This window comes from Terrapene carolina, unplaced genomic scaffold, assembly GCF_002925995.2.
Source record: "Terrapene carolina triunguis isolate 2854851 unplaced genomic scaffold, T_m_triunguis-2.0 Scaffold84, whole genome shotgun sequence".
Lineage (NCBI taxonomy): Eukaryota > Metazoa > Chordata > Testudines > Emydidae > Terrapene > Terrapene triunguis.
Window position 1 is genome coordinate 12532125 of NW_020664435.1, and position 18825 is coordinate 12550949.

The following is an 18825-nucleotide window of genomic DNA, read 5'->3' on the forward strand; positions in this document are numbered from 1 at the left end:
GATACAGCAAACTGTTTTTTTTTTTTTTTTTTTTTTTTTTTTTTTTTAAAAAAAATTTATTTTTATATTTTTTATAAAATTTTAAAAAAGAAAAAAGAAATTTTTTTTTTTTTTTTTTTATGAATGCTTTTGTGGCAGAAAAAAATGACTTGCTAATTTATTTTAAGAAAGGAAAGTAAAACAGTTTCCCCCCTAAACATTAACACTTTTTGGTTTAATGTGGATTCCTGATTGAAAATTTGTGCACTAATGCCCCATGTCTACTAAGAGGAAAGATCGGCGTACGAGGAAACTGAATAGAGATAAATATAATTCTCCATCACTCATAAGTGGTGGTTATAGAGTCATAGAAATGTGACTGGAAGGGACCTTGAGAAGTCATCTGTTCCAGCCCACTCTACTGAGGCAGAATCAAGTGAACCTAGACCTTTCCTGACAGGTGTTGTCCAACGTGTTCTTAAAAAAATCTCCAAAGATGGGGATCTACAACTTCCCTTGTATGCCTAGTCCAGAATTTCACTACCCTTATAGTTAAAAACCTTTTTCCTAATATCTATCCTAAATCTCCCTTCTGCAGATTAGGCCCATTACGTCTTGTTCTCCCTTCAATGGACATGGAGAAAGATTGATTACTGTCCTCTTTAGAACAGCCGTTAACATATTTGAAGACTGTTACAGGTCACCCCTCAGGTTTTCTTCTCAAGACTAAACATGCCCAGTCTTTAACCTTTCCTCATAGGTCAGGTTTTCTAAACCTTCTACCATTTTTGTTGCTCGCTACTGAACTCTCTCCAATTTATCCACATCTTTTCTAAAGTGTGCCACCGTGAATTGGACACATTCATCCAGCTGAGGCCTGACCTGTGCCAAGTAGAGCAGGACAGTTGCCTCTCATGTCTTACATATGATACTCCTGTTAATACATCCAAGAAAGATAATAGCTTTTTTTGCAACTGCATCACATTGTCTCATTCAATTTGTGATGTGCTGTAATTCCCAGATCCTTTTCAGCAATTCCAATGCCTAGTCAGTTGTTCTCCATGTTGTGTATGTGCATTTAATTTTTTCCTTAAGTGTAGCACTTTGCACTTGTCTTTACTGAATTTCATTTTGTTGATTTCCGACCAATTCTCTATTTTGTCAAGACCATTTTGCATTTTAATCCTGTTCTCCAAGTGCTTGCATTTCCTCCGAGCTTGGCATCATCCACGAATTTTATAAGCATGCTTTCCACTCCATTATCCAAATCATTAATGAAAATATTGATAGTACTGGACCTGCAACTGACCTCTGTGAGACCTCCAGTTTGATAGATAACCATTGAGAACTACTCTTTGAATATGGTCTTTCAATCAGTTGTGTACCCATTTTATAGTAATTTAATCTAGGCCACATTTCCAAGTTTGCTTATGAGAATGTCATGTGGGACTATGTCAAAAGCCTTACTAAAAATATGATGTTTTCTAGTAAAGTATCAGAAGCTGACTCAAAAAGGAAGAAGAATAGCCTTTAAGATAGCTGTATTTCTGGTTGATTGGCTCCCTGCTTGGGTTTTGTTTTGTTTATTTAACAGGGAAATGGACCAAGAATAAAACGTCAAATTATTGCACTTCCACTTTTATTGCAGGATTTCAGCCTCTTTTTCCCAATCATTGTCTTGCCTCTGATGATGAAGTTGTCCACAATGGGTTGGTTATCACGTCAGAATGATATAGGCATCCTTTATGTAGACTTCCTTCCCTTAGTCCTTTATGTAGAACTTTGCTGTTTATAATAAGTATGGGAATTCTTTTCTTCAGCTTGTCTGTAGTCATGGTTCCTCACCTCCAGCTTCATTCAAGAAGTGAAGAAAAGATTAAAAGAAAAGCAGATAAGAGCCTTGACTAAATAACTCAGTTATACTTCTAAATAAGTCATAGGCAGCTACTGATGCACTTTTCAGTAACAACCAGTTTTCTTTGACTTCTGAGCAGGTGCAACACATTTTTTTTCTCATATGTCTTTTCTACTTGTGGCATCTGTGTACTTACAAAATACTTTCTGTTGACATCAAAAAAGTTGTAATTTCTTATGACTTGGTACCAACTGTAATTGCTTTCAGTTCTCCTTTCTTTTATCTCAGTAGGGCTGTATTAGTTCTCACTGAAGAATTTATGGTAGTGGCCACAGCTCCGAACAGTAACAGATATCTATTTCCAGGAAATTGGCTAGAAGCAGGTGTTACTTCAAAATGGAAATTATGTGATAAACATACCGTATTAAGTCAGCATTGATTAACCTGAGTTTAATTCTCAATTGCAGGAAAAAGTTAATTGATGCCATTCCATAGTCTTGACTATTCAGTGGTGCAGTTTGACTTTCAAAAATAATAGTTTATCCAGCCCAGGAGAGAAGAGTGAAAATAGAAAAATTGATATTATGTGCTCTGCAAGTATAGGAATTCGTCAGATGAGATATAAACCAAGATCCATTTGTAATCATTAAAGATCCCTCAGCACTCTAGAGTAGTAGTTTTTGCATTAATGTGCTGATCAAATTCAATTCTGGGTAGTTTACAATTTGTCTAACTGTTTCCCTACTCCCAGTTATTCCTAAACATTTGTGCAGTGTTCTATAGCACTGTTAATGGCAGTTGCACTTCATCATAGATATAAATGATTCTTGTATGCTGTGCATAGTTTTTAGATTCACTTTAAAAAAAAAAAAGCATGGAAAATGCTTTGAAATCAGTTTAAATTGTGTATTTATATAGTACCTCTTTTAAAAATAGACTGAAATCTCTTCAGGACAGGATTTGTGGAGAGTTTGGGGAGGGGGGAGGAAAATCTTATTCAGCTATTTTGGATCATTTGCAATGAGACATTACAATTACATTGTCTTGGTACAATGATCTGGACAAACTGGAGAAATGGTCTGAAGTAAATAGGATGAAATTCAATAAAGACAAATGCAAAGTACTGCATTTAGGAAGGAACAATCAGTTGCACACACAAAAAATGGGAAATGACTGCCTAGGAAGGAGTAATGCAGAAAGGGATCTGGGGGTCATAGTGGACCACAAGCTAAATATGAGTCAACAGTGTAACACTGTTGCAAACAAAAAAGCCAACATCATTCTGGAATGTATTAGCAGGAGTGTTTTAAGCAAGACACAAGAAGTAATTCTTTCGCTCTACTCCGTGCTGATTAGGCCTCAACTGGAGTATTGTGTCCAGTTCTGGGCGCCACATTTCAGGAAAGATTTGGAGAAAGTCTAGAAAAGAACAACAAAAATGATTAAAGGTCTAGAAAACATGACCTATGAGGGAAGATTGGAAAAAATTGGGTTTGTTTAGTCTAGAAAAGGGAAGACTAAGGGGACATAATAGCAGTTTTCAAGTATATAAAAGGTGGAGGGAGAAGAATTGTTGTTAACCTGTGAAGATAGGACAAGAAGCAATGGGCTTAAATTGCAGGAAGGGGAGGTTTAGGTTGGACATTAGAAAAAACTTCCTAGCTGTCAGGGTGGTTAAACAGTGGAATAAATTGCCTAGGGCGGTTGTGGAATCTCCATCATTGGAGATTTTTATTAAGAGCAAGTTAGACACATACCTGTCAGGAATAGTCTAGATAATACGTAGTCCTGCCATGAGTGCAGGGGACTAGATGACCTCTCAAGGTCCCTTTCAGTCCTACGATTCTATATCTTGATACAGAATTAACGATGTTAAGCAATATATTATATAATGACTTACATTGTTTAATCATTAACATTTCTGTTTTTCAAAATTATTTAAACACAACCTTAATGTCTTTTTATTTTTAACAATTCATATTAACTTCTTTGTGGTGGGAGGGGAACTGAATACTTTCTGATGTGGGGGAGTTAAAAATCTCAGGACAATAGAAAGAAATAAAAGCCATGGGGTCCCGGGGGGGAAGGGGAGAGAGTAAAATCATTGTTGGTCAGTGCCTCTGCAGTGCACTGACACTTAGATCGTGAAGCTGATTTTATCCCACTATATTTAATATAAGAACATGTCCCTTCTCTTTCCAGCTTGTATTGTGCGTCATTTTTATAGCTTTCCTAAAGAAGTATTCTTCAATATCATTGTCCCAATAGAAACTTTGAATTGCAGTCAGTAATGGGAAGCTCTATGATTGGTGAACAAGTTTACCTTAAAGTTATGGCACAAAGCATAAAACTTTGATATTGCAACTTCACTTAGTAAAACAGAGTGAGGTTTAGAACTGTGTTGGTGCCTGACTAACTTGAAGATTAGTGCTTTATTGATGAATAATATGGATTATGCCATAGACACTTGAAACATTTTAACTCTTTGGTCTTTGTTCATATCAATTTGTTATGATAGTAGAGATAATAGCATAGATCTAGATAATTTTCCCCATTTTCAGTCTTAGTACTTACTGCGTATGTACCAGGAGAGATTGCTGCTTGAACAGATGTCCATCATGTGTATCAGTAGGACAGACATTTAACATCATATTTGAGTAGGTGTTTGTTTTTTGCCTTAGGTCAAGCTTGTGCTGATATAAGTATAGCAAAGATTATATTGAAGTAGTAACCTTAGGAACTACTTCTATTCAAAAACAAGTAATGTAATGAGCCCCGAGAGAAGTTGTAGAGGAAGAGCAAAGTTGTGCTTATTCATTTTTACTGAGAAGTGCAGTTTAGCATACTTTTTCAGCTGTGATTCAGAAAGGCTTTCATTTAAAGGATTAGTGTGTTACATACACATTTTAAAAAAAAACACTATAGAAATAGTTTGCATAGAGCAAGGGTTCTCAAACTTTATGCACCGCGACCCCTTTCTGACAACAAAAATTACTACACGACCTCAGGACGGGGGACTGAAGCCTGAGCCCGCCCAAGCCCCACCGCCCCAGATGTGGGAGCCAAAGTCTGAGCCCCACCGCCCTAGGTGGAGAGGCCAAAGCCAAAGCCCAAGGGCTTCAGCCCCAGGCAGGGGGCCTGTAACCTGAGCCCCACTGCCCAGGGCGAAAGCCCTTGGGCTTCGGCCTCTGGCCCCAGCAAGTCTGTCAGCCGTGGTGACGCCATTAAAATGGGGTCACGGCCCATTTTGGGGTCCCAACCCACAGTTTAAGAACCTCTGGCATAGAGAAAACAGAGCCTCTGACTGCTTCTGCAGAAAGGTTAGGTGATCATGCTGCTGTTAGCAGAGAAAGGAACTGATTCTTGGCACTGTTTCTAGATGGGGACTTGAAAGGATATCACAGGCTCTACTCCCTTGCCTGCCAGGCATGGCTATGGAAGCAAGTGACCACTCCCTGTATCATTCCCAACTCCACTCTTTGTACCTCAGTTCTCTTCTTCCCAGTGAAGCTAGAACTATGGTATCAACCTGCCATCTTCAGTCTAGTTTCTTAAGCCTTGTGTAGACTAGAAAAAGTAATGAATATTTTGGGTTGGTTTTTTTTAATTAAATTGGGTTCCTTGAGTTAGTTAACTCCATTTGAAACATCATTTAAACTGCATCTATGCTAGGTGCTAACCTCTCTAAAATTATATTTGCTGATCAAAATCTAACATGATTTTAAAGATATTAAACTGCATATATGTTAGATGCTAAGTAATGTTTTAAATGGGGTTAAAAATTGATTTTACCCCTCACCCCCTTTACTCTAGATAAGGCCTTAGAGGAGTAAAACTTCCCCTGTCTGTTACTGCAGAAGCATTGTCAGCCCAGGCCTTTGCTAAGGTACTGTTTGCTCTTTCAGTGTTGCTTTTATCTGAAGAGAGTTTTGTCAGGACAGTATTCCCAAATCCTGACTTGAAACAGAAAGTAGATACATGAGCTGGAAACATTGAAAATACAATTTTCAAATCGTTTACTCAATCTATTAATAATAATAATAATTGGTGGGGGGAGGGGTCATGGTACATATGTTTCTGTTTAAATATAAAGAAGTCAGAATAGATATCTGCCCAATAAATGAAACTCCTCAATTTGTATGGGTGGATCGAGGAAGAGTTGTTAAATAACTTTATAAAGCACTGCAAGCATGCTTGGTGCTGAGGTCTGTAAAGTCTTTTGTAGTTTACAAAGTAGAAAATGCATATTTGAGAAGAAGAAAAAAAACTTAAATGGATGGTCACCTGATAGATCAGAATGGTTGTAAAAGTGATCTAGTCACAAATATCTGGATTTCTTGTCCTAGAAATTGCTTCACTTATACAAGTAAGAATATCAATAATCCAATTTGCAGAAATCTGTGTTTGAAGCCTGTTTTAAATTAGTCTTTCATCCTTGAAATCAGGGGATTGGAGCCATCCAGTACTAGTGTAAGATATGTACATCATGCTGGGAAATCCATCCTCATAGTGCCAAAGAGTAAAACAGAACAAGATCACAGACTTTCTTCTGTAGGGGGGAGGCTTATGGCAGCTAGAAAGTTGCTGACACTTCCCAGTGAATTAAACAGTGTTAATACCATTACTCATTGTTTGAAGCCATGCTGAAATCAGACTTCAGCTGTTGATAATCACTTCAGCCAAGAAGTCGATGTGTGTGACTGTTATTGATCCAGTGTTCTTAGAGATAAATATTTAAGATCTGATTTATCCTGCCTGCAGAAGTACTTTTGAGGGAATGAAATTCAGTGTTTGAGATGCCACAGCTATGTATGGACAAGCATTATCGGGGTTGTAATGAGGACACGTACATTTTGTGGTGTGTGCTCACCCAGCTGGAAAAACAAATGCTTTCTCTTGTTCAGCTAAGCTACATTCTATCTACCAATTTTAGCACATGCTACTTTTATAGAAACGTAATAGGATACTTTATCCCTGGAGCATATCACTTGTCTAATTTTCATTTTTTAAATAGATTTGGGGACACCGGAGAGGGAGGGATAAAATTAACTTCTTAATTTTTTTTAAAGAAATCAGTGTGCGTATGTTCATATACAGTGGACCTGATTCTCACTTAAGCTATGTCTAGACTATGGTTTATGATGGCATAACTTATGTCACTCAGGGGGATGAATAAAACACCCTCCTAAGCAACATAAGTTACACCAACATAAATGAAGTTATAACAGCCTAACTCCCAGTGTAGACAGTGCTATGTCGATGGGAGGGCTTCTCTCATCAACATAGTTACCGCCTCTCGTGGAGCTGGATTACCATCCTATGCCAATGGGAGAAGCCCTTCCATCAGCGTAGGTAGTGTCTTCACTGAAGTGCTACAGCGCCGCAGATGCATTGGTACAGCTATGCTGCTGCAGCCTTTTAAGCATAGCCAAGCCTTTATTTTAAAAAATGACCTGGGGAATTAGGAGCGTATGTCCCATTGACTTTCAGTGAGACTTAGGCTTATGAATTCTTAAGTCGCTTTTGAAAATGGAACTTGGGTTTCTAAATCACTTTGGGTAAAGTTTTCAAAAAATAACATATCTGTAAAGGAAAAATCATTTAAATTTTTTATATTACAAAGTCTAGAAATGTTTTCTTAAAAAGAGACTTATCTTTCTGCTTGTTTCTACTTTAGAAACTTCAGGAATATGAAGTCTTTTCACGATTCATGCAGGAAGCCTTAAGAAATTAAATGGAAGTTTTCTCAGTCTTCAGTTTGAAGAAGCAAGGTTCTGAGCTTTTCTTTCAAATCTTTGACAGAAGTTTGGGTTAGATAGGTATTAAATCAGATAAGCAAAAGTTTTAAATAGCTTACTAAAAATCCCTTCCCCTCTCAGTTGGATTTGAGAGCTAATGGGCTGATGTAAGGTTTTAAGTCCTCCAAAAAATCCTTCAGCAAAAACAGAAGACAAGATCTGATATTTTTTATATAAAACAAAAATCAAGGCTAGAGAGATTGTTTGGAGTAGGAGAAAATACATGGAGAAAATATTTTAGACTGCCTTTATAAATCGTAAGGAAATGAGGTAGGGAAAGAATATGGTTCTTTGCTTCTTTTAAATGAGGAGAGTCTGTACTGGATTTTTCACCTTTAAAAGTTGATCAAGTGCAGCTAATAATAAATTGGTATTATTTTTGTAAAAGTCAGAGCACAATTGATAAATCAAGTTGCGTCTTAATATTATTTATTTATTCTTTTATTTGCCCAGGTCACATTGAAGTTGTGAAATTACTTGTGACCCATGGAGCTGAAGTGACATGCAAAGACAAGAAATCATATACACCCCTACATGCTGCAGCATCTAGTGGAATGATCAGCGTAGTCAAATATCTTCTAGATCTTGGAGTTGATGTAAGTAAACATGTAGCCAAAGACAAATGACATAAGAAAAATCTAAACTATTACTGATCAGGAATATAGTGGCGCAGAGAATGCTCCTTTCTTCATGATCAAGAATAATGGTAGTAAGAGTACTTCACAAGGTCTTCACTCATTTATTTATTGATTACAGGACTTCACTTCCTAGGCTCAAGTTTCTTCTACAGATTTTCACTTAAGGGTAAACTTGTCCTTAAATGGTTTCATTATCTTCCAGGAGGGAAGGAATGATCCTATGTTTAAGGCACTAGACTGGGACTCGGGAGATTGGAGTTCTGTTGCTAGCTCTGATGTACACTTTTTCTGTGACCTTGAGGAAGTCACTTAATCTCTTGTTTCAGTTCCCCATCTGTAAAGTGGGGATAAAGCTTCCTTATCTCACAGGAGTTTTGAGGGTAAATCATTAACGATTGTGAAGTACTCTGATACTACACTAATGATGGTCATATAAGTACCTAGTTATAAAAATGTGTTAACAAAAATAGTCAGTATTTTTTAGATGATAAAAAGAAATTTATTAAACTGAATTGTAAGCCTATTGGAGTTTCACCTTTTGAGTCATCTTGCAATCTAGCACAGAGTGGCCATTGCTTCTGAAGTTGTAGTTTGAAAACTATGATGTTTCTTTATATGTAACTTGGAGCTCAATTTGCACATTAATGCAGTATTAGCTTCTCATATCTTAGGGGCTAAGACAAATATTTCCAAACTTAGGTGCCTAAAATCCATATTTAGGCACCTTAATATGTGGCCTGATTTTCAGAAGTATTTGGCACCCAAAATTCCTATTAAATTCAGTAGGCCCCGCAGACATTCAGTACCATGGAACAACAGGCCACTTATTTAGATGACTAGATCTAGGCACCTAAGTATCTACATTTAATTACTCCTGCGGGGGGGGATTCTGTGCCCCAATATTAAAAATTCTGCACGCAGTATTTTTAAATTCTGCATATTTGACAAAATAACACTCTCACACCAGTTTGTTATTTTGGTAATTTATTTCAAAATAGTATTTTTGAAATACAGGAGGTCCTGCTGTTGGCAGATGGGCTCCGGCTGTCACATTCTGCGTGAAAAAATAAAATTCTGTGAGGAACATTAATTCTGCGCAAATTCTGCATCGTGCAATGGTGCAGAATTCCAGCAGGAGTAAAATTTAGTTTTAAGTCCCTAATGTTCATTTTGGGATAGCAGTTCTGCTGTTTTAACTACTCAACCATTCTCTGTGAGGTTCTTGTTGTCCATTAAAAGGGATCTGAAAAAACAATTTGCAAAAGATAAAAAAACATTCTTCACTTTTAACTGGAGTTGTCGGAGCATGTTGCCTCTGCAGACCAACACTCACCCACTTTTCTGCTTTGTTTTTCTAGATTATTACTATGTATTTGGAACTGGCAGTAAGGAATTGAGGGAGGTGGAGTCACTGGAATTTGTCTATCAGTAATGTAATAACTTTTGAACACTGCATCCACTCAATTCCAAAATTTCAGGGAATGTTTTAGGCATCAGTGAACAAACCCTATTGATTTTGGTGAAAATTGGGGGAAGAGGGGAAGAGGGAAATGGGGGCACCTGGAGCCCTTTCCATTCATCTAGCACACCCAGGAGCTTTAGCCACTTCTGTAGTTGTCTATTGATTAAAGAACTGATTGCCATTAACATATTCCAGCATAATGTATGGACATGGGGCATTCACAGAGCCCTGGCATGGGAGATGAATTGGTGGCACACAGAACCCTTGGTGGGCTTGGGAGAGACTGGATGACCCTGGCAGTGGGGAGAATGAGGGACCTTGGTATGAGAGAAAGTGATGCATAGAGATGCACACAGAGACCCTGGCATGTGGCAGAAGAGTGAATGTGGAGAAGAAACGATGAGGGCACACCGCCACTAGCATGAGAGGTAGGTTGCAGAGAGCCCCTGAAATAGAAGGGGATGGCAGTGTGGCACACAGGCATCTTGAGGAGGGGCTAAGGAATGCAAGGAGACTCTGTTGCTTGCAATGGGGTGTGCCTACAAAAGCAAGGAAGTGTGAGACCCTCCAGTATACAATCTTGATGTTTAGATCAAGGGAAGGGTGTGTACTTGCCATCAATGTCTCTGCATTATAGGAGCTTTTGGGGCTCATAGAATCAAGGTACATGATCCCAACAATGTGGATCTGCTGTGGTAATAAACTTGGAGAATTCTATTTACAAGTGGCAGAATACCTTCATTTCACACAACTATTCCTTTCACACTACAAAACACTTATTATCTCCTCTCAGAGAGGTTAAAAAGTATTCCATTCTAAAGTTTTTTGGTCAAGGAAATCCAGTCCAGAACACATTTAATGTTTTGTGGTATTCCAGAATGCAATGAAGACATCCTGTATAACAACAAAAGATGTTCTGTTGTACTTAGTTAAATACTGTTGCATGATGGCATAAAAGAAGTTTGGTAGAATTTCACAGTATCTTAACTAATCGTCTTGTTTTTTCCCATCAGATGAATGAACCAAATGCCTACGGAAATACACCTCTTCATGTAGCTTGCTACAATGGACAAGATGTTGTAGTAAATGAACTTATAGACTGTGGTGCTAATGTAAATCAGATGAATGAGAAAGGTTTTACACCTTTGCACTTTGCTGCTGCATCAACACATGGAGCATTGTGTTTAGAACTTTTGGTCTGTAATGGAGCAGATGTAAATATGAAGGTAAGGAAATGAATCTAAAGGTGGATTCAACAAGTTGTAACAGACAATACATCTGTCTTTATATCAGATACAATATTTTAAATTACAAGGTTTAATATATTTTTATTACAATAGTACCTATATGCCCGTGTCAGGATTGTGGAACCTTGTTGTGCTAGGGGTTCTACAGACGAGTGTATGACCGTCCTTGCCACCAAAGAACTTACAATCGAATTTAAGATGAAACACAAACAGTGGATATACAATCTGAAGGAATAAGGGAGGAAAGATGAGGGAGACAATGAAAGAACATGCATTTAGGTGGGCCCACTAAATAAGATAATTGTCAGAAATCCGTATTGGCCATTATCTGTTAGAAGTATCCCATATGCATAACAGTAAAAGCGGATTTTGAGAAGAAATTTTAAAGAGGTTAGTAGTTTTAGAAGTTATTTCTGAGAGTACTCCATAAATAAGAACCAGTGTGGAAGAAATCACACAAGTGTTTGTGGGAGAAATATACACAGGCAAACGAGGCTGGCATCATTAGTAGAACGGTGAAGGGCAACAGAAGATTCTAGAGTCAATAAATAGGGAGGGGTTGAGTTGTGAAGGGCCTTAAAGGTAAGGAGCCAAAGCTTGTACTTGATGGAGACCTAGCCAGTAGGAGGACTCAGATTGCTGGCTGACATGGTCAGCATATTAGTGGCCCTAAATGGACTGAGAGAAAAAATGTACTCCTGGCCATAATTCTATGGCTGTAGGACTTGCCATAGAATCCACCTCTGTTGCAGAATTTAATATTTCCTTTGACTTATAAAATTTAAATTTCTAAGCCTTATGGTTGAAAAATAAGTTTGAATATAGAAAAATGCTGTGAGGTCTTCCTAAGTCTGCAAACTAAGAGCCTGAAACAGCTAACTATTTTAGCGTGAGGCTCACTCAAGTCTGATGATGACAGTTGTCCTCATAAACATTCAGGTAACGTGCCTGTCCATTGTTGTTGATGTGTGGCTGGCTATTGAGGTAGAGACAAAGGGAAATCGGTTTTTTTATGGAACTAAGAGTCCAAAACCCTTCCCCTCCCCCCTTTTCCTTCCCCCCTCCCTCCAAAAAAAGAAATCTGGTTATTTCTGCTCCTGCCCACAAATGTCAGGAATTGAAGAGATACATCCCGCCAAAAACAGCAACTACCTCCAAAATCCTGGGCTGCCTCCCGTGCCTTTCCAGATATCAAAAGCGCTAATTGGTCCCATTCCTTGCTACCAAAATGCCTAGCATGAGGACTAAGGGGAGCAGGTTCTATGGAGAAGCAAGAAGTGGCTTATTGATAGATATGCCAAAGGTCTTCACAGTTAGCTACAGCCCCTGATGTCTGGGGCAGAGGACATCTGATCCACATAAGTTTCTAGATTTATTTTAAATAAATGAGGTTAACAAAAGCAATAAAAATAAATTGTATGAACAAATTATATTAAAATAATGTGGGAAGCCAGCAAATCCTGGTCAGCTTTCAGCCCCAAGAATAACCTGGCACACTCAATCTCAAAGCCAACTGATAATTATATTCCAGCCAAGGGGGTGATATAGGAAGGGTCAGAACATTCCCAGGTTGAAAACCAATATTTAGACTACAACTCTGATGCCCAATATCTTTCTTTCCACCCTCCTAAACATAGGGTTCATCTTTGAGTGATAGTCCCTATTGTATTCCACTGGGGGTTTACGCATGTGCACCATGCACCCAGAGTCAGAGAGTTTGAAAGTAGCGTCTGTTAGTCTTTGCATGCACCTTGACTCGCCTTGTGCTTCCGTCCGAGGCAATAAATGGCGGGAAGGACCGACTGCATCTCCAGTTCCTTCTCACAGCTGAAGATCTGGGTCGGAACCTTCATCGTCCTTGTCTGATGCAGTTGTAAAAAGCATAGTTGTAAATAGTTTTAACAGTAGTTTTACTAGTTTTATTTCTTTCTTGGTTTTAGTAATTAATAGTTTTAATGTTAGTTTAGAGTAGACTTTAGGGACTTCTCTGCTGCCCCGTGTGGGTACTGGATTATGCCCAGAGCTCCAGGGTACAAACTCTGCGCCTCCTGCATGCGATCCTTATCGATCAGCGGTGACCACCAACACTGCCTCTACTGCCTGGGAGAAGCTCACATCATGACTAATTCAGCGAGGAGTGAGCCTCCCACTACTATGTCCGATTCCAGTGTCAGCAGAACCACCCCTGCTGACCCGATAGCGGGGTTTATTTGGGAGATTAGGATGCAGTCCCATAACCATGGGACTAAATCTTTCTCAAAATCCAAGGAAATCAACATTCCCTCCACCAGCTCGGCCCCAGGGGATGGAATGCATTCCAAGTCCCACAGGCACAAGAAGATGACCCATAAACAATGGGATCCAGCAGATCCAAGCAATGAACCGTTGGTACCGCCATCTCCAGCACTCCAAAAACACAAGACTCTTCTGTGCCGGGGAAGATCTCAGCGCTGGTACCAATGACTGGAAAAGAGAGGGTGCCCCTCACACCAAGGAGATCCGGATCCGTGGCTGCATCCCAGAACATTTTTGCTTTGCCGGATCCATTTGTGGGGAAGGGTATATATGAGCTTACAAGAGAAGTTTAAGGGCCTTTTTACACTGGTATAAATGCAGTGTAATTGCATTAAAATTAATGGAGTTATTATGGGTTTATATTAATGTAACTAAGATTGGTATTTCTCTCCTGCTTTGCCGGTGGTTATTTAATTAAAATGGGAATTCTCTTCTTTTTTTTTTGTTTTTGTTTAGATACACTTTTGCAGGGAAGGAAGGAGATTGACTTAGTAGTAGCTTTACTTTGCAGAGGTGGTTGTAGTAGTGTGAACTTTTCAGTAATAGAGTATTCCAGCTCTGCTCAGTCAGTTCTGGTTTTCAAATATTGAGTAGGATGGTTGTTCCCTGGTTTAGGGCCAAATACTGACTTTAGATTCCTTGCTTTCCCTAAGGATTATTCCTTTAGTTAAAATAGTAGAATTTTATAGTGTTGTGGTTTTTTCTTCTTTAGACTACTCTTATTCAGTAGAGTTTATTGTAAAACTTTTCAGCAATATGTATAGAGGATTTCAGCTGTGCTCAATTTTTTATTTTCAAATATAATCTTGATTTTTGGCTTTTAATGCTAAAGTTCAAAATATTTGTAGTTTTTGGCAACTGTCATAAAAATACAATATTCTATTTATAATCACAAATATCTTACTTTGTAAGTTTAGATATCTACTATAATTCTCTCCGCTGTTACCTACTTCCATGATTTTTAGAGATGTAGAGGGGGCATAGGTGGGTATCTGAGATAGGAGGAGGATGCATGTGTGCGTATGCTGTGGACCTTGATGAGTGGGTGTTCTGGAGACTCTGAAATGTCCACTCCAGAGTCTTGTTGGCTTCACCTCTGGGAAGAAAGCATACAACAGATTAGTAAGCAGCAGAAATTTTAGACTTTTGATATGTTTCCCCCTTCATCTGTTTTCCACGGGAGGGGGAAAATATAGGCTGTTTTGGCAGGTACAAAATTGTCAATATCCATATAGTAATTTAGATCTTTAAAGCCTAGTGACTACTGCTCAACACTATTCCTTTCCTGCAACATCCAGTCTAAAAAGAGTATAGCAAACTCAAATAATGATTTTGCACATGTAGAAGTATATTATGGGATGTATTAATTGTATTTGAACTAGTATCAGCTGGATTCTTGAAAAGAAATGGTCTCAGTGGTCTGAGTAGACTTGATATATCTAATTTTAAGTGAAACCATGTTTAGGCATGTATGGTTGACCACTTGAGACTACATGATGTTCTGGGCTTTTTTTTGCTGTGTAATAACAGTGGCTTCTCCTAGAGATTTGTGTTTTTGGAAAATAAGTATTTTATAGACATATATTGCCTGATAGTACATTATACAAGAGACCTGTGTTTTAATCTTCTGTTATCTCACTTCATTGAGCTTCAGTGAATGTAACCAAATAACCATTAGCCTACAGCTATTTTACCATAGGCTATGATCATGTCAGATCTCATATGCTTAGCAAGGGGAGGCTTGATCAGTACTTAGATGGAAGACTTCCAAGGAAGAAAGGAAATATTTGAAAGGCTCATATTTTTGGTGCAGTGGACTGATGCTGCTGTTCATTGCCTAAGGAATCTGTTCTGTGTATACTTCTTCCCAACTTATTTATTTTAAAATACTTAAAAAAGAAAAAAAAAAAAAAAAAAAAAAAAACACTCATGAAGGAAATAGTATATTCCTGAAATCTTACCTGTATGTTCTGGTTCTGAATTGAATTGCACACCATCAAGATATTTAGTGGGGAAGTTCCCACAGCAAGTTTAACTTTGTCCCCTTGCAATAGGGAATTTTGTGTTCATTCTACTGTATGCCGTTAATTAACATGTTGTGTATGTGCACCTAAGGGAATAGAAAATGGTATAGTTTTTATATGGTAATATGATGGTTGCAATTTAGTGTCACATTGCCTAGTATTGTGTGTGTGTGTGTGTGTGTGTGTGTGTGTAACATTTTTTGTGTGCATTTAGATTTTTCATTAACCTATAATGAGCTAACTATGGACTAAATTTCATAGGAGAGACCGTTTATGAATATATTTAGATAGTGCTGTTAAAAACTAGAATCCCCTCCTGTGTTAAAGTTGACCTAATTTCAGGGTACCTTTTCTGGGTGAGTGGTTAATTGTACTTTTCATATGTGTGTCAAATGTACAGTATCCTCTATGGTTGAATAGTTTACCTTAAGGATTACTTGTGGTTTGTGATGAATTACTTATGAGTTTCATTTTGAAGTAACATCAAAGAAACAGATGAATATTTTAATGTCAGTCTTCTAACATATTTTGTAATGTTCTGTAATAAGGTTCTCTTATTCAGTCTGAATACAAGTCAGTTCTTTAAAAGAACCTCTTTTTTTTGGCTTTAGATTTAGGGAAGAAGTAAATGTAGTTCTTGGTGCTAAGATTATCTGCTGCCACTATCATCTTGATTGTCCTAGAGGCATAATTCTGAGTGAGTGTGCATCATTGAGTTGTCAGATAGAGCTGGAGAAGGGATTAACAAGAACAGGATAACAGCAGTGTTGAATAGCCTGCAGTGTCATCCTGGTTTGTTACTACCAGCAACTGTTTTTTATAGTAGTGTGGAGAGGGAATTGAAGGGGTTGGTGGAAAAGGATCACTTCTCCGTGGTGATTTTGGTATATAAATATAGCTGGCTGTGAGTTGATGTTTTTTATTTTTGTTTGTTTTATTTCCAGAGTAAAGATGGGAAAACACCATTGCATATGACAGCAATCCATGGTAGATTTTCAAGATCACAAACCATCATCCAGAATGGTAAAAAGAAAAAAAGTATTTGTGTATATATATTGAAATGTTAATGACATTTTCACATTCTTGTTTTGCTATGGCCAGTATTTCAGTTAGTGAGGTTTTTATACTCTGATGAGATGCATATAGACTCTACACATCTATATCTTCACTTTAAAGATGGAAAAGCAAGGGTATTTGTATTATTGTCCCTTTTCTACAGCATTGAGTTACAGAAACAATTTGCCCTCTACAGTAATGGTTCTCAAACTTTTGTACTGGTGACCCCTTTCACACAGTTAGCCTCTGTGTGCAACCCCACCCCTTTATAAATTAAAAATACTTTTTAAATATTTAACACTATTATAAATGCTGGAGGCGTAGCAGGGCTTGGGGGTGGAGGCTGACAGCTTGCAACCCCCCACATAGTAACCTCGCAACCCCCTGAGGGGTTACGACCCCCAGTTTGAGAACCCCTGCTCTACAGATACATGACAAGAGACCTGCATTTACTTGCTGTCCGTTATACTCCTGCTGGAATTCTGCACCACTGCAGAATGCAGAATTTGCATAGAAGTAATGTTCCCTGCAGAATTTTATTTTTTCACACAGAATTTGAGATTTCCACCAAAATGCTTCCTTTTTCCCGTTTTGTGTGTTTCAAATGTATTACAATGGAACCACGAGTATCCAGTCTAATTGGGACCAGAGCCAGATTGGATAATCAAACATCCAGATAAACTGGAGAGTGGGCAGGGTTGCCACCCATCTGGGTTTTACCCAGACAGTCCGGTTTTTGGCTTCTCTGTCCAAGTGCCATTTAGGGTTGCCAGGTGCCTGGTTTTTGACCAGAAAGTCCAGTCTAAAAGGGGACCTGGCAACCCTCGGGCACCCAAACCAAAAGTCTGGTTACTGTGGGGTGGAGGGTGCGGGGGGTTGTGCTGAGCAAGTGATGTGCGGGGCCTCGAGGGAATAGGTGTAGCAGGGGCAGGGCCTGGGAAGGGGGGCCTCAGGAGTCCAGTTATTAGCAATTAGAAAGGTGGCAACCCTAACCAAAAGTCTGGTTATCATGGGCTGGGGTGAGACTCCAGATTATTAACCCATGCCAGCCCCTGGTCTGTTGGGGCTGCCTGTTATGTACAGGCAGACTCCCTGAGACGATTTCGTGAGCAATGGGGGTGAGGCCTTGGAGGGAGGAGGTGTGAGCAATGGAGGCAGGGCTCGGGAGTCTGGTTACCAGCAGCTAGAAAGGTGGCAAACCCTAGTGGCGGGTGATCCAGGTGTCAGCCCTTAGCGGCTGGTGGTTTGGTTAATAAAGAGAGCCAGATAATGGAGGTTAAACAAGGTTCTGTTGTATTTAATTTCACTGAAACAAGATAACTATCAACAAAAATACCTCAAATTCTGTATTAATATGCCTATAAGGAATCTGTTTGTCAAAAAACATTTTCTGAATCTTTTTGGTTGTCTGTATTGTTTCAGACATACTTTCTGGCAGGTATTTTGAAATAAATTACCAAAGTAATTGAAACTGGCGTGATTATATAGTGTTATTTTGACAAATAAAAATTTGCAGAATTTTAAAATATTGTGCACAAAATTTTTAATTTTTTGGCGCAAAATTCCCTAGGAGTACCATTAGTACTCAGTACCACTAAAACATTTTAAATTTTTAAACCAAAAAACCACTCACTCTCGTTACTTGTACTTTCGTAAGTTTAATCTTTAACACCATTTTGCTAACAAACATATGTTCATGTACCGTTTATGTGCGTTCACACTAACTTTTATATTGTAGGAGCTGAAATAGACTGTGAAGATAGGAATGGAAATACTCCTTTGCACATCGCAGCTAGATATGGTCATGAGCTACTAATCAACACTCTAATTACAAGTGGTGCTGACACTGCAAAGTAAGTAACTAACTTGGATATAGGCTAAAATAGTTCAGAAATGCATTAATTAGAAAGCCAGAGTAGTGTATTGTTTCACATTACTTTCTTAGCTCTTTAAATGTTCTGAGATTAGAAATGCATTCAGTCATATTCTTTGCAGATACTGTATCTTGTTATAGTGTCACATCTCATTGTAGTTTAAACAAAAATCAGAAAAGAAATAGTGGACTGTGTTGCCAACTTGTACTTCAATATAATAGTTGAAATATGCAAACCAAAACCTCATACATTTTAACTGACTGTCACTCTGAATGCATTATTTTTAGATTGAAAGTAAGCTTCTTAACATATTAAGAGATTTCCTCAGATCTAATCATTCTAATTAGATTTTGTTGGTGAAACCCTATACATGTGCAATTTAGCATGCAGTCTTGATTCTTTTATTGTAATGAGACTATGATGTATCTTAGGAGAGGTGTACATGGGATGTTTCCTCTCCATTTGGCAGCATTAAGTGGATTTTCAGACTGTTGCAGAAAGCTGCTTTCATCAGGTAGGATACTCTTTTAAAAATGTGTTGTGGTTACTACATATACATTAACCTTTTAGTATTTTCAGTTATATTTCACAATATTT

General features: G+C 38.2%; 1 protein-coding gene across 3 annotated transcripts in view; it reads left to right on the forward strand.

The window, feature by feature from the left end:
• Window positions 1–18825, forward strand: part of ANKRD28 (ankyrin repeat domain 28) — a 201499-nt gene that overhangs the window by 133694 nt on the left and 48980 nt on the right. For all 3 annotated transcript variants that reach the window (XM_024209574.2, XM_024209575.2, XM_024209573.2), the window contains 5 exons: window positions 8086–8228; window positions 10746–10958; window positions 16243–16321; window positions 18093–18207; window positions 18660–18742. In XM_024209574.2, coding sequence (XP_024065342.1) covers window positions 8086–8228; window positions 10746–10958; window positions 16243–16321; window positions 18093–18207; window positions 18660–18742 — 633 coding nt within the window. The remainder of the gene's footprint in view (window positions 1–8085; window positions 8229–10745; window positions 10959–16242; window positions 16322–18092; window positions 18208–18659; window positions 18743–18825) is intronic.